Below are 21,794 nucleotides of genomic sequence, written 5' to 3' on the forward strand. Positions count from 1 at the left end.
AGAGGGGGATCACTTATTCCTTGAACAGTTCTTTCAAAAAATTAATCTATCTGATTGATGAGTCATAAAAAAATTCATGATTAAATGCGGTTATTAAGACTATAAGAAGGAATAACCGAATTGAATTCATGAATTTACCTAAATCGGGTTATAGACCGATAAAGAATTTTTTCTTGAAACCCATTAGAAAAGAAATTAGAAGGGGCGAATACGAAAAATCAAATCATACATAAATGATAGAAGTTTCAAAGGCCCAAAATGCTATGAGGTGTTGGAAATGGTTGAAGTAGTTGAATAGGAGGATCACTATGACTGTAGCCCTTGGAACATTTATCAAAGACGAAAATGATTTATTTGATATTATGAATGACTAGTTACGGAGGGACCGTTTCGTTTTTGTAGGTTGGTCCGGTCTATTGCTCTTTCCTTGTGCCTATTTCGCCGTAGGGGTTGGTTCACAGTACAACCTTTGTAACCTCATGGTATACCCATGGATTGGCGAGTTCCTATTTGGAAGGCTGCAACTTCTTAACCGCCGCAGCTTCTACTCCGCTAATAGTTTAGCACATTCTTTGTTATTATTATGGGGTCTGAAGCACAAGGAGATTTTACTCGTTGGTGTCAATTAGGTGGTTTGTGGACTTTTGTTGCTCTCCACGGTGCTTTTGGACTAATAGGTTTTATGTTACGTCAATTTGAACTTGCTCGATCTGTGCAATTGCGACCTTATAATGCAATCGCATTCTCTGCTCCAATTGCTGTTTTTGTTTCGTATTCTGATTTATCCATTAGGCCATCTGGTTGGTTTTTTGCGCCTAGTTTTGGTGTAGCGGCTATATTTCGATTCATCCTCTTTTTCCAAGGGTTTCATAATCGACGCTGAACCCATTTCATATGATGGGAGTTGCTTGCGTATTGGTACTCGCTATGCGCTATTCATGGTGCTACTGTAGAAAATACTTTATTTGAAGATGGTGATGGTGCAAATACATTCCGTGCCTTTAACCCAACTCAAGCTGAAGAAACTTATTCAATGGTCACCGCTAACCGCTTTTGGTCTCAAATCTTTGGGGTTGCTTTTTCCAATAAACGTTGGTTACATTTCTTTATGTTATTTGTACCGATGAAGGTTTATGGATGAGCGCTCTTGGAGTGGTCGGTCGGCTCAATCTACGTGCCTATGACTTCGTTTCTCAGGAAATCCGTGCAGCGGAAGATCCTGAATTTGAGACTTTCTACACTAAAAATATTCTCTTAAACGAAGGTATTCGTGCTTGGATGGCGGCTCAAGATCAGCCTCATGAAAACCTAATGTGGAGATTATGGGTGGGAATCGAGGAGAGGGCAAGGAAGAGGTTAAAGAGGTAGTGGTGATTTTTGTATATATGATGCAAATTATAGTTTAGAGTTGCTTATCATTTTTTTTTTTTTCAGATTATGAGAGAAAATTAGAAAAGATGATAAGATTGTATTGTGAACTTGTAAATTAATGTTTATGATAGTCATTGCATATACACAACATATGCAGTTGGGGATAACATGAATGATAGGTCATCTTGATTTTTTTTATTTGTTGAACTTTATGTTATATTGAGACACGATTTGCTATTGGTTTATCAAAATAATAATTGATCACCTCAAACAAATTTAGAAAAATAACGAAATCAATAAAAATCAATGAAAGAACTAGTTTTTCATAAATTTCTAATGTCAAAAATTTCATTGAAATTACTGTGTATAGACTTGTAATATTTTATGAGATGTTCTATGCTTATTATTTATAATTGGAAAAATTATAGGACTTTTATCATGCAGTATTTGAGAAATACAAATTGAACAACGTATTTGAGGTCAAAGTCCAAAATTTCAATTTTATAAAATTTCTTCAATTACAAAATTTTAGTTTAATTGTCCAAAATTAAAAGATTTTGATAAAACGAGTAATCAATTCAAAGATTTAGATTTTTTTTTTGCTAATAACCCTTAAATAAATTATATTTTAATTTAATATTAATTTTATAATTAAATTATTATTATTATTATTATTATTATTATTATTATTATTATGAAAAATTAACAAAAAATTATTTAAAAAAATTAATTATGAGTATGTAAAACAAATGTAAACATACAACGCACGATATAAAAAAAAATTAGTTATATATAAATATATGAAAGGGGGAAATTAGTCTTGCATTGTCCTTCATTTTTAAATTAATTACAATGATATTTTATTATTTAAATTAATTTTAAAGTTTGAATAAATTTAAAATTCTTAATTTTAAAGTTTATATAAGTTTAAAATTCTTAATTTATTCTTAAAATTAATTACAATTTTCATATTTCAAATTAATTTTAAAGTTTGTATAAATTTAAAATTCTCGATTTTAGAGTTCGTATAAGTTTAAAATTCTTAATTCATTCTTAAAATCAATTATAATTATATTTTGTTATTTAAATTAATTTTAAAATAAAAAAATTAATTAATTTAAAATAAAAATCTAATAGCCCAGACAACTCTTACTCTTTATTTAATAAGGATTTTAACTTTTTGATAATTGGGCAATTCTTAATCCTTATTTGATAAAGATTTTAAAAGTTTAAGTCCATAAAGGACTAGCATACAAACATGCTTGATGTATGTATAAATATCGGAGCTATTCTTTTTACATAGTAAAATAAAATATTCTCTGCAGACAACTTTATTCACATTGAAGAAGATTTCTAAATGAATATATTTTTAGCTTTGCACTTTTATTTTAGTTGTTACATAATTGTTTAAAAGAATAATACCCTATTATATTTGATATCATATGAAATATGCTATTATTTTTTTATATTTAAATCAATTGAATTATAAAAAAAAAATTAAAAATATAAGTAAAAAATATGTATCTAATTACCTAACCCATTTACATTAAAAGAAAAAAAAATATACAAGTAAACATAATATACTTTAGTAATTTGGTATTATAACCATGAAGGATAAAATTTAATATATTATTAAAAGTCAATATATTTTAAATGAATTAAAAATATCTTAAAATTACAAAAACAAAAAAGAAATCTATCTCTAAAATTACACATAAAGAAAATTAAATCATGAGTATATATAATGAACACAGACAACATAAAAGTAAAAGAGGGAGTGAAGTAACAAAACATCGAATGCATAATTTAATATGATAAAGGACTAAATTCAATTGATTATTAAAAATTATTATATTTTAAGTAAAATATAAATATTTTAAAATAAAAAAAAAATAAAGAAACCCTAAGCTAATTAATTAATAGGTTGAGAAGGACCATGTTATTTCTAACTAAAATTGATTTATCTTTTTAATGTTAAAGATTAACATGAAAATTTAAAAATTAATTGGCATTGATCATTTAATAAATAACACTAGTTTTTTTTTTAAAAAATGTGTATTGCTAATAATAGTACAAGAAGATGATTTAACTCTAAATTACTATATAAATATATGTAAATAGTAGATTCAAATAAATCATAAACTATATAAATTATAAAACCAAAGATGATAGTTTAAAAATATATATAGTTTAATATATTTAGGACTAACAAACTAAACAAATAAAAAAATTTAAAAATAAATAAATAAATTTAATTAGTTATTAAAAATTAATATATTAATAATAATATTATATTATATATAAAAAATAATAAAAAATTATATATATAAAAAAAATTAAATCAGGAGCATATACAACAGATATAACGTGCTTATACAACAGGTATAAAGTGCTTGCAATACACATTCTAAAAAAAAGTAAATTTTAAAAGTATTTAAAATTTAATTTTTTTAATATTTTCATATAAAATTTAAAAGTATTATTAAGATATATGTAAATATAGTCTGATAAAAGTTGAAATATTAATTTTAAAAATAAAATTTTTATTTGATTAAACATATTTAATTATATTAATTGTTGTAATATTTAATTATATTATTTAATTAACTTTTTAATGATCTACTGATTAAATCGTTGACTCATTAGTTAAACTAATAACCTGTCAATTCGACTATCCTTCAGTCGGATTAAGCTCCAAATTGAGCTCCTTTTTTCTCATCTTTTTGTCAAAGCCGAATTGAGTTTAATAACTATGATTTCAATTCTAAAAATAAAATTAAATTCAATGAAATGAGGAACATCTGTTATATATATATATATACACGCTTTGAAGTTAATAGGGTTGGGTGTGACTTTATAGGTTATGCTGTTAAGGTCTATCACCCGGTGATTGTATCAATAATCAATCTATCTCCACCCTCTTTGGGTGCATGCCCCTTCTGTCCTTTGATTTTATTTATCATAGTATCTTTTTTATATCTATTTTATGATCCATAAAAAGATTAATCCTTTTTAAATTCATAATTAATTCTCTCAATCAATAATGTTTTTTCTTAAGATCGAATCGAAATTCTCCTCTTGAAAGTATGATAGGCCACACCCAACACTTAATGATTTTGTCCTTTAATTTTACAGCAAGATTTCTTAATTTAATACAATAAGTTTTTGCTTGAAAGAGAAGAAAAGATGGAGAAATGTTAAAAATTAGAACATTTTTGTAAATTTAAAATGTGATAAAATTTATATATATAATATTACATATCTAAGATCTATAAAAATAAAAATCAGTAAACACCAGAAAATGCATAGGAAGAATTTTAAAGCCAAAATAAACTAATGTAAAGTGTGCCCAACATGGTCAATGGAAAGCCAAAATGAACTGGAATTGATCACACAGGTAACCTATGAATAAAAACTAAAACATTTCAAACTGTCCGAGAAGCTTGAACAGTGATCTGTAAATCAACAGAAGCGTTATGCAACAGATACAACAACAGAAAAGGTTAGTTTCTGGGGTTACAAGGACCTGAAATTGAATAAACCACAAAATAGGCCATTTCAAGTTTACCAAAACAAACAAACCAAAAACATTTAATTGGCAACGATTAAATGCTTAAGACACAATCACATTACTTCCAAAGCTTGACAAACTTATCATGACTAGCAGATGCAACCAACCCTGTCACAGGTGATACAGCAAGAGCAGCAATTAGTCCTTCATGAGCTGCCAGAGTCATACTCTTGTTCTCAGTCATGTTCCATAGCTCCAAGGACTGCAAAAAATGCCCACAGTACGAAATCAGAGACAATCTCTTCACAGCAACATAGTTGACAAAAGCTTTATTGATTCTGGTAGTAGAACAGGTACAAATTGGAAGCACCCCCTCACAATGGGCAGGGAAAAGAGAGAACAAAATAAAAAAACCAACTTCACTAATTGATTTAAAAAGGAGATGGTCATAAACTAAGCCATTCTTGGAAACTTAGTCAAGAATACAAGAACCATCCTGCACTGAAAATCAACAAGTGTTCATAATTTTAAAATTCATGTAAACCCCATCGTGAACCACCATTGGTTCTGGGGAAAATAGACCACACAAAGATGATAAAACAGAAGAAATTACTCTTGTACAAACTATAAAGCAATTGAGCAATTACTTAATCCAACCTTAGAAAATCTTGCATCATATTGCTAACAAAAAGACACAGCATGAAAATGATAATCATACCAGTGTATGACACTCAAAAGTTACTTGCCTGGTAACAACCAATGACTAGTAATGAAGGGTATGTAGGATGGAAAACACAGGAATGGAATTTGTTGCCGTTACAGCTCAATTCATGAACACAGTCCCCCTCACTCCCTGATCCAAGTCTCCAGACTCTGACGGAGTCCTCACTGACAGATGCTAGATACTCACCAGAAGGATCCCAGCACACGGAGTGGATTGCCTTAGTATGTCCCTACAGTTAACCACATAAAGCAAAGAGAGATGAGAAATAATGAGCAAAAATTTTTTTAAGAAAAATCTGAATTAGCCAAAACAAAAAATATTCAACAGCCAATCAAGGTTATTACTAGCATATAGAAGAAGAAAATCTGTCATCAGCAAAATTAAATTTTCCTCATCAGTAACCTCTATGCTTCTATAATATTAACCAGAAAAAAAAAGCAAATAAAAACAAGCAATAATTACGTTTCTTAATAATTTTCATTTATTTTTCAAATGTGAATATAAAATAGCAGTGTACATAAGAAGTACATGAATGTGTCCACAGAATTACCTATCACCATCACCAGACATGCAATGCAGCAGAGATTTTCTTGAGTAAATAGTTGCACATAATTTTGGACACTTACGGTGATTTATGACCTATTCATCCTTCAAGGACTAAAGCAGGATAGAATTCATAGCATTGCTGTTCATGAATCAAGATGATATAGCAAAAGTTCAATTCAATGTAGATGAACCTGTAATGAATGCCGGCAAGCTTGTGTCTCAACGTCCAATATAGATACAACATTCTCAGCAGCTGCAGCAAGATACCTCCCTAAACGGGGTTGGAATCTCATTTGGGCCGTACCACCCTAATCCAAACAAAAATAAATTAACAAAATAAAAACCGTGATTGCCTCATAAAGAAAAAAAACCATCAAGCCCAGCCCACCAAATTCTTTCCACACACAGGAAATACTGAAAAATCAAATAGTCTACAAGAATCTACCTTGAATACTCTTGAACAACTACCATTGTTAATACTCCAGTATCGTATTTCACCATCCCCGTCACAAGAGCAGATGAGATCATCCTTACTTGGGTGGAAGTCCAGTGACATGACAGAGGCAGAATGCCCCGTAAAAGTGCGTAATGAGTAACTAGGCTGCATAACCATTCCACAGAACAAGGTAAGCACACTATAAATACTAACATCGCATAGTTTGATCTATGCAATCCAGCAAATTTTGTCAATAAGAAAATTCTAATGAGCAACAGAGAGCATGATATCACTACATAACCATAACTGGTGCATAAGCAAATAACTAAATGCTAATACTCCCTGAGTCCATGTAAACCAATGGCCCTATTGCAATTCAAATAATCAATACTCAATTCTCCACAATTGATTTCTTGCTTACTATTAAATCATGCATTTTCTTCATCACCCCAATTTCTCAAGAAATTTCTGCTCAATTCAATCACCAAAGACTTCTTAACTACAAAGGGATTTAGGTTTTATTCTAGCTTCAACAGAGAAAAATATGCAGTCTGTTACATTCAAAATTCTAGCTTCAACTGATGAAACATCTAGCCTCTTATGCCCACATTAAGAATGGCCTATGATAACGTTTTGGCATATTTACAATTACATGCAAACAATCAAACACACGTTACATGCAAACTAGTGTTAATGGCAAGTGGCTGCCAAATTATTTTCTTAAAGAATATATTTGCATTACAGAAATCCCAATACACGTTCTTAAACGAGAAATTAGTTTTGAACAACAAAACTTGAATCTATGTCCTTTGCTTTTGCATTGAAATGTATCAATGTGTAGTGCACCATGTTTCAAACTCACCAAGGGACAGGATCGCACCTTCATTTCAAAATTTCCCATCAACAGAGAAAAGGCAAGAATTGGCAGAAAAAATTAAAATGGCAAAATGGAAGAACGTGTCTACTAACATTGTCAGCGTCCCAAACCCTGACAGTTTTGTCAAATGATGATGTTGCAAGTCGTGGCATGCTTGGACTGAAACGCACGTCCGTAATCAATGATGAATGTTCTTCGAGGGTAGTTTTTGGCTTTAAGTTATCCGTGTACCACAACACAGCCTGCATCATAGATCATCAAGGAAAAAATTTATAGATCAAGCTAACTACAAAGGAAAAAAATCCATTTCTCCTTTCACAACAAAAATAAAGCAAGCAACAATTCCATTCATTTGGACAATGAAATCAGACTTTAAATAAAAAACTCAAGAAGAAACATAAATCATGAGAAATTGGCATCCAATTCTTTGCCTCATATTTTTTTAATGCACTAACATTTTAAAAAGTTGATCTTCATACTCACCTTTTTATCATGGCCACCACTAGCAAGTAATTTCCCATCCGATGAGAAGTGGCAACAAATTACTTTGCTTGCACTCGCTCTAACAGAAGTTACTTCAGTAAATGTAAACCCTGAGATGAAATGTGAACTCTATGATTAGAGTGAATCATGTTATACAAGTAAATTTCAATTAGTTATAACATTTATTGCAGAGGAATTTCTAATATATATTGTACAAGCGTTTTTGTGTGTGCATGTGTACATATAATATACACACTCAGTACAATTTTACAAGTTAGAAACATGTAAATGATTCAAAATGTATATAAGCTCAGAATCAAGAAAATCTAAGTTGAAATCACATTTTTCTAATTTGTGAAATATTTTTACAAGTTTGCAATTTTATTCATTTGAATGTTTATAGTTTAACTAACTCCGCCTAAGTAGTTTGTGCTTAGCCGGTCCCAAGCCCGGATAAAGGAGGAGGGTTGCGGTAGGTGACAACCAGCGTAAAAATTTCGTCACACCCTATGATATAGATTCAAATGATATAAACGTTGGAACGTCCTCTACTAACGACGCGCTATATCGGAGCCCGGGTGTAGTGAGAAATATGCAAGGGTGTAGGGCGTTCACCGAAAGCGACGCGCCATGCCGGCGCCCGGGTGTGGTGTTAAGTGAGCAAGGGTTCCCACATCATGGACGGGTGTGGGTAAAGAAGTTAGTCCATAGGACAGATAGTAGAATAAATAGTGGAACAGAACACAAGATAGACATAGAAAACAATAGAAGATATCATAGAAGGAGACCAATTAGGAAGGAGCAGGATAGGAGGAGGATCAGGGTTGGTACTTGGAATGTTGGATCACTTACAGAAAAATTAATGGAGTTTGTGGATACCTTGGAAAGGAGAAGGGTGAATATTGCTTGCATTCAGGAGACTAAATGGGTAGGAGAGAAAAGTAAGGAAGTGGGTAATTCAGGGTACAAACTGTGGTTTACCGGAAAAGAGAGAAACAAGAACGGAGTGGGCATAATCATAGACAGGACATTGAAAGACTCAGTAATAGCTGTGAAAAGAGTAGGAGATAGAATTATACTAGTAAAGCTAGTACTAGAAGGAGAAACAATAAATATAGTTAGTGCTTATGCCCCACAAATAGGGCTAGATAGTGAGAGTAAACAAAGGTTTTGGGAAGATATGGATGATTTAATGCAAAACATACCGAATGAAGAGAATATTTTCATTGGTGGAGATTTGAATGGGCATGTAGGAAGTGATAGACAAGGTTATGAGACTGTTCATGGAGGTTTTGATTTTGGCAGTCGAAATGAGGAGGGAAAAAGCATCCTGAATTTTGCTATGGCATACGACCTAATACTAGCAAATACCTACTTTATAAAAAGAGAGTCACATTTAGTGACTTTCAAAAGTGGACAACATAGAAGCCAAATCGACTTCCTCTTAACTAGGAAGACAAATAGAGCTCTATGCAAGGATTGCAAGGTCATTCCAGGAGAGGCTTTAACAAGTTAACATCGATTGGTGGTCTTGGATGTCAAGTTTAGGAACAATTCAAGTAAGGTCAGAAGAAATAGTGTAGCTCGAACAAAGTGGTGGGAGTTCAAAGGAGTAAAGCAAGTGAAGTTCAAAAACGAGCTTCTCGAGTCCGAAGTATGAAAGCTGGATATGGAGGCAAATGATATGTGGATACAGATGGCATCAAAGATTAGAGAAGTAACTAGAAAAGTACTTGAAGAGTCTAAAGGACATGGACCACCCTCAAAAGAGAGATGGTGGTGGAATGAGGAAGTACAAAAGGCAGTGAAGAGAAAAAAGAAATGGTATAAGAAATTACCTAAATGTGATAATAATGAGGCATATGAACAGTACAAAATAGCAAAGAAAGAGGCAAAAAAGGCAGTTAGACAAGAAAGAGCACAAGCCTTTGAAAAGTTATATGAGAAACTTAGAACTAAAGAAGGGGAGAAAGATATTTATAGATTAGCAAGGAGGAGAGAAAGGAAATGTCAAGATCTCAATCAAGTTAGGTGCATTAAGGATGAAGGAAAAGTGTTGGTGAAAGATGAGGACATTAAAGAAAGATGGAGAAATTATTTTAATGATCTCTTTAATAATAGTCAAAATGGTAATAGCGTGAATATAGATTATAGAACAATAAAAAAGAATATGAATTATACTAGAAGGATTAGATCTTTAGAAGTAAAGGAAGCACTTAAGAGAATGAAAATGGATAAAGCCTGTGGACCCGATGAAATACCAATTGAAGTGTGGAAGTATTTGGGAGATATGGAAGTGGAATGGTTAACTAAATTATTTAATAAGATTCTAAACTCAAAGAAAATGCCTGATGAATGGAAGAAGAGTATTTTAGTACCTATTTTTAAAAATAAGGGAGACATACAGAGTTGCTCAAACTATAGGGGAATTAAACTCATGAGCCATACTATGAAGTTGTGGGAGAGAGTTGTGGAGCATCGACTACGTCATGATACTTCTATCTCTCTCAATCAATTTGGTTTCATGCCCGGTCGTTCTACTATGGAAGCGATCTTTCTCATTAGAAGCTTGATGGAGAAATATAGAGATGTGAAGAAAGATCTACACATGGTTTTTACTAATTTGGAGAAGGCTTACGATAGTGTTCCAAGAGAGGTCTTATGGAATGTGTTAGAACAAAAGAGGGTTTCTATTAGAAACATACAAGTATTGAAAGATATGTATGAAGAAGCAACTACTATTGTGCGCACAGTGGGAGGGGACACGAGATTTTCCGATCTCAATTGGATTACACCAAGAATCAGCCATAAGCCCTTACCTTTTTACATTAGTTTTAGATGAACTGACTAAACATATACAAGAGAGTATTCCTTGGTGCATGATGTTTGCGGATGATATTGTTCTGATAGATGAGACACGAGAATGAGTCAAAAGAAAGCTAGAACTTTGGAGAAGTACTTTAGAGTTGAAGAGTTTTAAGTTAAGTAGAACGAAGACAGAATACATGCATTGCAGGTTCAGTGAAAGCCAAACTGGTGATAGGGAAGGAGTTAGTTTGAATGGAGTGATACTGCCCCAAAGTAATCACTTTAAATATCTAGGCTCAGTCCTTCAAGTAGATGGGAGATGTGAGGAGGATGTTAGTCATAAGATTAAAGCCGGATGGTTGAAGTGGAGACGTGCTACGGGAGTTTTATATGATCGTAAGATTCCCAATAAATTAAAAGGAAAATTTTACCGTACAACCATACGACCGGCTATGCTATATGGTAGTGAGTGTTGGGCACTGAAAGAGTCGTATGCATCTAAGATAAGAGTTACAGAGATGAGAATGTTAAGGTAGATGAGTGGCCATACTAGACTAGATAAAGTCCATAATGAGAGTATTAGAGAAAAGGTAGGAGTTGTGCCAATTGAAGATAAGTTGAGAGAAGGGAGATTGAGGTGATTTGGTCATGTGAAGCGTAGACATACGGAGGCTCCAGTTAGACAAGTAGAGCACATTAGGTTAGAGGATAGAAAGAAAAAAAGGGGTAGACCTAAATTGACTTGGAGGAGAGTAGTACAACATGACCTAGAAGCATTACACATTTCTGAGGATTTAACTCAAAATCGTTCAGAGTGGAGAAAGCGAATCCATATAGCCGACCTCAAATTTTTAGGATAAAGGCTTAGTTGAGTTGAGTTGAATGTTTATAGTTTAACTCCGCCTAAGTAGTTTGTGCTTAGCCGGTCCCAAATTCGGATAAAGTAGGATGGTTGTAGTAAGTGACAACCAGCGTAAAAATTTCGTCACACCTCATGATATGGATTCAAATGATATAAACATTGGGGCGTCCTCTACTCACATTTCCAAGGATTTAACCCAAAATCTTTTAGAATGGAGAAAGAGAATCCATATAGCCGACCCCAAATTCTTGGGATAAAGGCTTAGTTGAGTTGAGTTGAGTTGAGTTGAATTGAATGTTTATAGTTTACAATATTCCCTCTTCATGTATAAAAATATTACCACTTGCTTTGACATTTATTCTCTAGGTTCTAAATTTTGATATCAAATATTACTTTACTGCCATTAAATGGTACTGATAACTACTATTTATGTGTTACTATACTAATCATGCACGTACATGCAAATGCTTAGAGTGGTGGTGGCTGTGCTGGTGGTGCTGGTTGTCATAAATATGAGCTTATGTTGTGTATTAGTTATGAAGATATGTTGGAGCACCAAAAAGAATAAAGGCAAACAAGGAACAAATACTTGAGGGAAAAGAGAACTAATGCTTAATTGTAATAATCTCAAATAATTATCATATCAAAATCTGAAAATTATGTAAATAACTTGACCTATTTATAGCATTAGGAATCCCAATCATATTAGGGTTTTAAAACCCTAATTTAATCCTAAGTAGGAATAAGATAAACTATGAAATAATAGACCTAATAAGAATAAAATTCCTAATAATAAAACTCTTAAATTTTCTAATTTTACAATGAACATAAATCCTAAATTTTATCTTCTCATACTGCATCATTTTCCCCTGGTTGACTATGATACCATTTGATGTAGAACTAGGAAATTAGAGATCAAAGGAAACAAATTCATATGGAAAAAAACTAATTCTCGATAATTTTTATTAATTCTCCATAATTATCATAGTCAAAAGCTTATAATAATAGAAAATTGAGCCCTATTTATAGAGCTTACAACTCTAATTAAAATAAGAATAGAAAACCTAATTAAAACCTAATTAGGAATACTAAATTAAAAAAAAAATCCTAAATAATTAAAATACTACTTAAATAATAATAATAATAATAGTAAAAAAAAATTTTCTAAATACTAGAAATACTAAACTCTCTAATTTTACATGGAATATAATTTCCAAGTATCCTATTTTCATTACTTTCACAATACTGCATTATTCTCCCCTAGTTGGTGAAAAATCAACCTCAGCGTTTTGATGTGTGGAAGGATCACGAACCAGATGCGTAGAACACACGGTCTTGTTTCCTTGGAAGATAACATCAAGATTGAGATGAACAACTTCATCCTTTCCTTTGCATCCATAAAAGACTTGAAATAGAAAATTAGTCACAGTTAAAGTTGAATAGGTCTTCAAATCACTTGAAACAACTCGATTCTCTTCAATCTCATTGAAGTCTCCATGACTTGATTAACTTCTTGCTCTAAAATAGGCATTTCAACATTTGAATGCTCCATAATCACATCTTCGGATTCTTCAATTTCAAACTCTTCAAATTGTTCTTTTTGCTCTTCATTTTTATCTTCAAACTGCTCTTTGAATTCTTCTTCAACTTCAAGCTGCTTTCGGAATTCAAGTTGCTCTTCTTGTTCCTCCCGTTGTTTCCTTGCTTTCACAAGACTTCTTGCTTTTATATTTTCAATTCTTTTTATTGTATCTAACTATACTCTCAACTGAAATAGATGCACTTCTTTCCATGCTTCCAATTCTTCAAGTTCTCTCTCCTTAACTTGTTGATGAGTCTGTTGAATTTGATACTCATTCTTACATTTTCAAGTGTTTCTCCCAAAAAATTTGATACTCATTGTTACATTTTCAAGTGTTTTCTCCCAAAAATGTAAGATTTGCTGGATGTCTTGATACTCATCAAATAAACCACAAGAAGCATAGTTAGAACAACTGTATAAATTCATCAAATAACATATTTCATTAAGTTGTGTTCATAATAGTCCTCGATTGCAACAATGTACTCCTTGCATTGTATCCCATAATTCATCTAATTGTACCTTAAAATCATTAATTTCATTCTGTAGTCCTTTGTTATCAATCCACAACATTTTATTATAATTGGAAAAAAAAAGTACCTCAATGAACAAACTTGAAATTTCAGCCCTCAGGAGTCATTTTTACCCAAAGTGGACATCAAAATGGAATCAACACTTCCAAATTAGCAAAAGAAAGTCCCATAAAAAAACTACTCATGTAGCATATGGCATGGCACTATATGCTAGGATGGCAGTTACACAGCTGATTACGTGGTAAAGAGGTGTCAAGACACGGAAGAATCTAGTGCAACGCAGCTTACAACTGCTGGATGAGCTTCTCCCATACCCATCGGGTTAAAGCTTGGTGTTGAGTTCTGACGGTAGGGAAAATGTTGATTCCCCGCGAGCATCAAGGAGGGTGCATATGCCGAAAACGATGGATTTTGGAACGAGTCGAGATTCAGGTTGTGACCTGTTCAGATATTTGCTTATCAGTGACTTCCAGCAATCGGAATTGCTCCTTAGGAGTTGCTCCTTAGGAGTTGCTAGAGGCCACGGAGGGGATCTGCAGTGACGGCAGTGTGTCATTGGAAGGCCAAAAGGTGGTGACTTGGTGAGGGGCTATGGCAGCGTTGTTTCCCTTCTCGCAACTTTGTTTCCGGGTTATATTTTTTTTTCCCCCCCTCAACAATAGGAAGGCAATAAAATTTTGAAGGTTAAGGGAAATTTTCACAAGAAGCTATGGTAATTTGGATTGATGTTGGGCTCTAATACCAAATGATGTAGCACCAAAAGAATATTAATTTATCAAATTGTTACGTAATTTCAGCCATTCTCACATTAATGATGTAATGAAGGAATGTTGTTTGAAAAAAAAGTAACTTGAATATTATGTGCTACTATAAGAATCATCCAAATACATGCAAATGCCTAGAGTGGTGGTGGTTGTGCTGGTTGTCATAAATGTAAGCTGATGTTGTGTATTAGTTAAGAAGATATGTAATATGCTCGCTGTTAATATATTACGAATAATGTTAACAGCTTTTCAAATTTGAAATTTTTTGAAATATGAAGCTTGAACAAATACTAATTTATTAAATTGGCTTATTCTCACATTAACGATGTAATGAAGGAAAGTGATTTTAAAAATGAATTAACTTGAATATCGTACAGAACAGGTGTGTGTGTGTAGGAAATATCATTATCAATAAGCAATGATATTGAAACATCTGCATCATATTCAAGAAAATTGCTAACATAAACTCAACCAAGTTTTGAAAAACCTTGACAAAATAATAACTATCAGTATTCAATGAGTATTTGCACACCTTTGCTGACATCCATACGAGGCACTGTATCTCTAGGATCAGTGTCATCATGGGATAAAAAAGAATCAACATTATCCTCAAGGGATCCATCCTCCACAAAACGGTCCATATCAGCCTGCAATTCAAGATCCTTATCATCCCACTGCCAAAATGGAATTTCAATGAGAATTCAAGCAAGGAATTTTCAATTCCTTTACCAATGCAAAAAAGATAAAAGCAATGCACTCACCAACTGATTCGCTGGAGATGTAAGAGTGCCTGTGCCACCATCAGCTCCAAAAATCACTAGAGGCTTAGAAGAACTACCACTATGTGGTAAAGAAGGCATCGAGATCACATCTCCAGCGGTGTGAGTTGAAGGTGTTGACGGTGCTGAACTTGGGGATGGTCCTGCAGTATTTGCAGTTCCAGAGCTATTGGCAGGTCCTGAAGATGATACTGGCTGTTTTCTCTTTCTTCCTGTCTGGTTTTTTGAAACCTTAAAATAGATCAGGGAAAACCATGTTAGAAACCTGTCCAAGTAAGCCTATGCCATACATCAAGACTCAATGATGAGAGTGGACATGATAAAAGACATTGCCTGCATCTTAAATTGGAAGTAAACTTTAGAAAGCCAATACCATCTTCATATGTGTGTGGTTTTATAAATTACTTTTCCATGTATACTTGTGATATTTGATCCTTTATCTACTACATGCACAAGGATCACGGAACAAAAGTTATTATGATTTCTATACTATTTTCAAAAGGAAACTACTACTGTAAAATTAGAGTTGTGTGTATTGGGGTCATGTGGAGGAGGGAAGTGTAAAGAGATAGAAGAAGACATTATATCAAAATTACGTTCAATTAGTTTATCTAAAAAATCCACAGGTAGATGGTACCACGTGGACAAGGCATCTGAATATAGATGTTTAAGAGGTATCCAAAAAAGACAGACCTGATCATTTCCTCGAAAAGAGTTGGACATGCTACCATCTACTGTGACACTACCAGCACCCCCCATCTTATCTTGCTGATGAAGATTGTGATTTGAACTCTGCGACTGCTGATTTGAAAGAGCATGCTGCTGATTTGAAAGAGCATGCTGCTGCTGTGGATTACTGTTCTGCAGCTGCTGTTGTTGCTGCTGCTGCATATGAGCCATTTTTAACTACAAAGGAAGGAAAATTTTCAGAAAATGAATCACAATTAAATTTATAGGAATGCAGAAACACCTAGTGTGGGAAACAACAAATATACATGCAGTAACTACAGTTAAAGGTAATTGGCAGAACCATGGGACCTTAATCAGCGTATCTGTATCTCCACGAGACAAAAGAGAGGCACCGGCTTGCAAAGGAGATCCAACATTTGGCACCATGTCACCAATAGGATTTGTAAGCCCATCCTTCCCAGGCACAATATTCCGGTTGTTCCAAAGCATTCTCAATCTTCTATTCTCATCACTAGCAGATGGTGATGTTAAATTTTGCTGTGCAAGCATAAGCTGTTGCTGGTGTTGTGGTGTCAACATCTGAAGTTGATGAAAGGGCTGAGGAGCCTGTATAAAAGGTTTTTGTTGCTGAAGAGAGCGAAGTTGGTCCAGTCCCTAACAGAGGCATTAACAAGTTAAAAACATCAAAACTCCCAAGTATGTACATTTATATACGTGCAAAAAACAAAATAAACAATTTATTACAATTGTGATGATGAAGGGTAGGAACAAGAATAAATGAACCACAGAAAACTTACAGTGAGTGGCCACCCTTTTAAAGTCAAATTGTTACCACCTTGATTTGATCCTGAAACAACAAAACCTTTCATGTTAGCCTCAGAGATCTCTAAGACATGCAAATTACAAAAACTCAAGAGAAGAGATTTATAATTTCAGGCTTTCAAACTGAGACGTGAGGATGATAGATTCAAGCTCATTTGCATCATAAATGAACAACTGTTTCCTCAAAATCCACACAAGTTAGACACAGGTGCTTGGGAAGGTAAAAATCATGAGAAGAATACCATGAATTCCTATTAATGATGCCTCTGGACCAGCAGCTCTGGGATTTATTACAGGATTAATCTCACTCTTTATGTCCTGATTCCAGAAAAAATTTAGATCAAAAGAATAATAGGAAAATAAAAATTTTGAGATAACTTCTATGAGATCCATACTGGTGTGGACCCTGGAAGTTGCTGATTTCGAGCCTGAACCTGTGGGGACATTCCACCCGCTGTACCATGCAACACTTGCCTGAAATTTTTAGCACAACCACAATGAGCTTTGCGTTAATAGGATTAACGCATATAGACAAAATCCCAAAAATGTTTCAGAGCTGTTTTGCACATTAGAATTTAAAATAAATCCCACTCATTTTTGTAGCATTTAGAAGCTGCAACTCCACATTCACATCCATGAATTACATGAAGAGACAAAACCAAAAATGGAGGGAAAAAAGAAAGGATGGAGACATAGCCCAAAATCCTATAATAATTTGAAAAGCCATTTTTGTAAAACCTATACCCTTTTGATACATTACTGAACACAAAGTCATTCAAATACTACAGCAAAATAATTTTGTTTTATCTGGGCATTAAAGGTCAAATGAAAAAGAAAAGCACCCTGAAGGCTGCCCAGGTGCTGTAGACTTCAATATTGAGGCATGATTTGGATCCAAAAGCTGGCCTACATTGTCACTGAATCTTTGCTGCAAAGGTTTGAAAGATGGTAAGCCAGGTAATCCAACAAACTTCAAGATATAGAAAGAAGTAAAGCGGGGGGGTTAAAAGGAGGAGTCAATCCACCTACCTTCATTGCACCATCATCCAAAGAATCCCTCTGAATTGGTAGTTTTAATCTTTCCTCATACATCTTCGTCGCCAAGGCATTTGCAGTTCCAGGGTTTTGGCGCAAGAGTGGATCATTTCCCATAAGCCCATTTGTAGTACCATTTAGAAGGTGGGCACCATCCCTTCGCTGCTGCTGCTGCTGCTGGGGAGGCTGTTGCTGCTGCTGTTGTTGTTGCTGCTGCTGTTGCTGCTGCTGCTGCTGTTGCTGCTGCTGCTGTTGCTGCTGCTGCTGCTGAGCATGCCTCTGCAGTAGGAGTTGTTGCATCTGCAGTTGCTGTTGCTGTTGCGGTTGCTGTTGATGCTGTGGTGGTTGAGCTTGCTGCTGCTGTTGTTGCTGCTGCTGCTCCCGCGCTTTAATGAACTGAGTCTGAGATTTCAATATGCAACAATGTTACAATGGGCACTGAAGTTATTTTACATCCAACCCAAGAACTTCTATATAGGCCCTTGTAAAGCTTAAGACTTGCAAAGCTCTAGCAACAATATATGGCTATAAGCATAAACAAAACCTAGGGCAGTTAGCTGAAAAATGTCAGCCTACTTGTCATGAATTAGGTTTCTTTATCCTGCTACAGATTCCCTCCACTAGTTAAGATTATGATGCAATTTTTGACAACACATCAAACACAAGACAACCCGTTCACAGAGGTGACTTAATATAGAATACAACAGTTCTTCATAAAGCAGCCTCTCTAGAAAGAACTTGATCTGTGTTTCCAATTGAGAAGGTTTTACCAAATCTAAAAAAGAAAAATCGCTCACTTAGATCTCTGTAAATTTAAGCCCACTAAAGGGTCTAATTTAACATTGCTGGCTTTTGTTCTCCATTACTAAACTGTCAACCATTATTGGAGGATTAAGGAAACTACAAAATAAAGTTCCAAAGATGCTAAATACAACAGTTGTCAGTAGTTTCAGGCTTTCAGCAACAAAGAAGCAGTAAATGAAGAACCAAAAATTAAAAAAAAATATATATATATATATATATATATTAAAAATAAAAAGAGTAGATACCACGGTGCAGCCATTCTTCCATTACAATTGCGCACCTAGCAAACCTCAACATATTAAAATCTTAAATCTCATACACAGAAGGTCACTGGTGCGATTAAAAAACTAACAACTCATCGCTTCAGTAAAGCAAAGACAAATACAAAAACAGTTCCTGAAATTGATACTGACGCAAAAAGGTTTACCTATATGCAGAAGAGACCAAAAAAAAGGAAAAAAAAATTCGGTTCTTTATTTTTTTTTTTTGGAGGAGGGGTTCTATATGGGGAGTTTTACTTTAAAAGGAAAAAAAAAAAAAAAGTTTTGGGGGCAACATTTGTATGGTTAAAATGAGATTCTAAGTCATTAAATTGCCATTACACTGCCTTGCACAAATATACCACTTTCCTTGCTCATCCTAGCACTCACATGTAAAATAGAACCCAAAGAAAAATAAAAAGTTATAGGGCAAAAAGAATTTGAACTAACCTCGATATAAGATGCAGCAACCTCTGAGTGCTTCTCATTTGTCCTTGCAATAAATATATCCCAGAAAACTGACCACCATTCAAAAAGAAAGCCTCCAGGTGCATCAATAGCTGAAAATTCAAGGCCAAAATTGAAAACCAGTCAAGAAGTCAAAAGCACAATTTGAAAAAACAATAACATGAATCTTTTACTCTAAATATGCATCTTTTCCCCTGAATCATAACTTCATACACGCACCTACAGGATCAGATGATACTTTTCCCTCTGTTTGAAAAGCCTGAGCAGAAGCCTTTAAATCTCTCTTCACTAGATAATCATAGATATACACATCCAACCTGTAGTTTATCATGAAAATAAAACACTTCATGTCATTTACGTAGGGGGGGAGCCACAGCAAAAGAAGAAAATCTATACCAAGTAAAATAGCGGCCAAAAATATTACAAGCGCAAAAATGAACCCGAAATCCTTACCCAGTTAGAAATCATGGAAGTCTAGTGAAGAAAGGTTATGTAAGCAGAGAAAATCCAACCATATGAACAAGAAGAAGAAAGGAAAAAGGGAAAGCAACGAGGTTAAAAAAGATCTACAAGAACAAAAATAAGGAATAGTATCGGTAAATAGAGGACGAGGGCCAGCCAATTAAAGCAGGAATTCGAATACTAAAATCAAACCATTAACAAGCCACTAACTAAAACCTAACTTGGAATAAGTTCAAATGAACAAACGAAGAAGAAGAAGAAGAAAGAAGAAAAAAAAAGACACTTTGCCAGAATATAAACCCTAGAATAAAAATGCTAATGCACATATCAGATAACTACTCGGAAGAACAAAACTTGACTCCAAAAACTAACAGAAGCTGCAAAATAAACAAAATCTCATCTACCCAGTATATAAATCAAGAGGATAACATAAAAGAGTGAGCATTAGAAGAGACTATGAAACGAAAAATTGAAAAAGAAGGAAACCCAGATAGAAAACCGTTACAATAAGAAGAGAAAACGAAAAATATTGCAGTAGAACTTACATTTTATCAGCTTCCCAGTTGGTTTGAGACATGTTGTCGAATCAAAGAGCTCACACAAACAGTTTACAATAATGTCAGAACTAGTTTGTAGAGAGCTCTCTTCACCTCTAAAATTGCAACCCAGAAATGAACATGTTATGGAATTTCAGCTCCAAAAGATAACACCAATTTACTATGGAACCCAAAAACACCGAGACAAAGGACACACTGTAGAAAGACAAAGATGAAGAATCTGTGTGCTGGAATAGAAGCTAAGCTCGTAATCTTAGCAAAATGAAAATAAAGAAAAGTAAAATGTTTCTTAATTGAATAAATTAAGAAAGGACTAGAAAAGGGAAGATGGATAGAGGATACCTGCAAACCCAAAAACGTTTATCTGATGGAGAATTTCTTTTTTTTTTCTTTTTTTTTAAGAATTTTTAGTCTAATTTTATTTCTTTAGCTTGGGTGGAGGGTTGAGTTGCTGTTGCAGATATCATAATGGCGCTGGTTCCCAAATTTACCATAAAAGCCCTCTGATCATGTCAAATTTTAAGTCTAAGACACTCTTTCTTGCACAACTTTATGTTTAAATGACTAAAATAGCCTTTACTTTTCTCTTAATTACACCAAACTCTTACTTGCATTAGCTCAGCTGTTAAGAGGGGTTGTAGGTAAATCCATGTTTCTCTATTTCCCACTGCGTTTTCAATGTGGGCACTGGAATATTTCTCTATTTATGAATAACAATGAATTTTAAAATTTTGCATAGATCACCCAAAAGTTTATAAATTTATCTTTCCCACTGCCTTTTCAATGTAGGCACTTGAATATTTCTCAATTTATGAATAATCATGAATTTTGAAATTTTACATAAATCACTCTAAATTTTATAAATTTATCTTTCCCACTGCAGGCACTTGAATATTTTTTCTATTTATGAATAATCATAAATTTTGAAATTTTGCATAAATTATCCAAAACTTTATAAATTTCTCTTTTCCACTGCTATTACATTTGGTAATTTAATGTTCATCATACATAGGCCTTTCTCTAGGAAGTCCGATGGACTTCTCTAGACTCAAAATACTGAGTACAAATGGAGAACCTACGTGGGATCAATTACTGAAAAAGGACACCATGGGACCCTTAAGGAAACAACTAGCAGAATATCTCTGCGAAATCAATGACTATCAGTATCTGACGCTCCCCCATGTGAATTGTACATCTCTGGGTCCCATTCGGACTCTCACTGATGAGCACATTGATTGGACCCATCCCATGTGGCAAGATTGCCAAGATCCAATGGACACCGAGTCACGAGATGCCATTCAGAGCACTGACCCACCATCTCCTGTACACTGACAGTGGCCAAAGGACTTTTTTGGAATCTACTCTAATGACTCCGACTTTGATACTCTTAATCTGTCCACAATCCCATGATAAAAGTTAAAGT

At 33.9% G+C, this 21,794-nt stretch overlaps 1 protein-coding gene and 1 pseudogene across 8 annotated transcripts; one reads left to right on the plus strand and one right to left on the minus strand.

Moving 5' to 3' along the window:
* Nucleotides 1-894: 894 nt before the first annotated feature.
* Nucleotides 895-1,368, plus strand: LOC131170220 (photosystem II D2 protein-like; annotated as a pseudogene).
* Nucleotides 1,369-4,735: 3,367 nt separating this feature from the next.
* On the minus strand, nucleotides 4,736-20,865 carry LOC110662122 (transcriptional corepressor LEUNIG). 8 transcript variants are annotated; one of them, XM_058129970.1, is made up of 19 exons: nucleotides 20,714-20,865; nucleotides 20,360-20,566; nucleotides 19,572-19,669; nucleotides 19,335-19,444; nucleotides 17,815-18,222; nucleotides 17,628-17,713; nucleotides 17,181-17,259; nucleotides 17,028-17,103; nucleotides 16,761-16,810; nucleotides 16,312-16,617; nucleotides 15,967-16,179; nucleotides 15,256-15,489; nucleotides 15,027-15,141; nucleotides 7,949-8,058; nucleotides 7,558-7,707; nucleotides 6,598-6,753; nucleotides 6,344-6,460; nucleotides 5,629-5,835; nucleotides 4,736-5,144 (listed from the first exon to the last, which is right to left on the minus strand). In XM_058129970.1, the coding sequence occupies exons 2-19, from the start codon at nucleotides 20,389-20,391 to the stop codon at nucleotides 5,001-5,003; spliced, it is 2,691 nt and encodes an 896-aa protein (XP_057985953.1). In that variant the 5' UTR covers nucleotides 20,392-20,566; nucleotides 20,714-20,865; the 3' UTR covers nucleotides 4,736-5,000. The 8 variants fall into 8 exon arrangements, with proteins under 8 accessions (XP_057985953.1, XP_057985950.1, XP_057985951.1 ...); XM_058129967.1 differs by having other exon boundaries at nucleotides 15,027-15,168; XM_058129968.1 differs by having other exon boundaries at nucleotides 15,256-15,504.
* Between the last annotated feature and the right edge of the window lie 929 nt (nucleotides 20,866-21,794).

This window comes from Hevea brasiliensis, chromosome 11, assembly GCF_030052815.1.
Source record: "Hevea brasiliensis isolate MT/VB/25A 57/8 chromosome 11, ASM3005281v1, whole genome shotgun sequence".
Classification (NCBI taxonomy): Eukaryota; Viridiplantae; Streptophyta; class Magnoliopsida; order Malpighiales; family Euphorbiaceae; genus Hevea; species Hevea brasiliensis.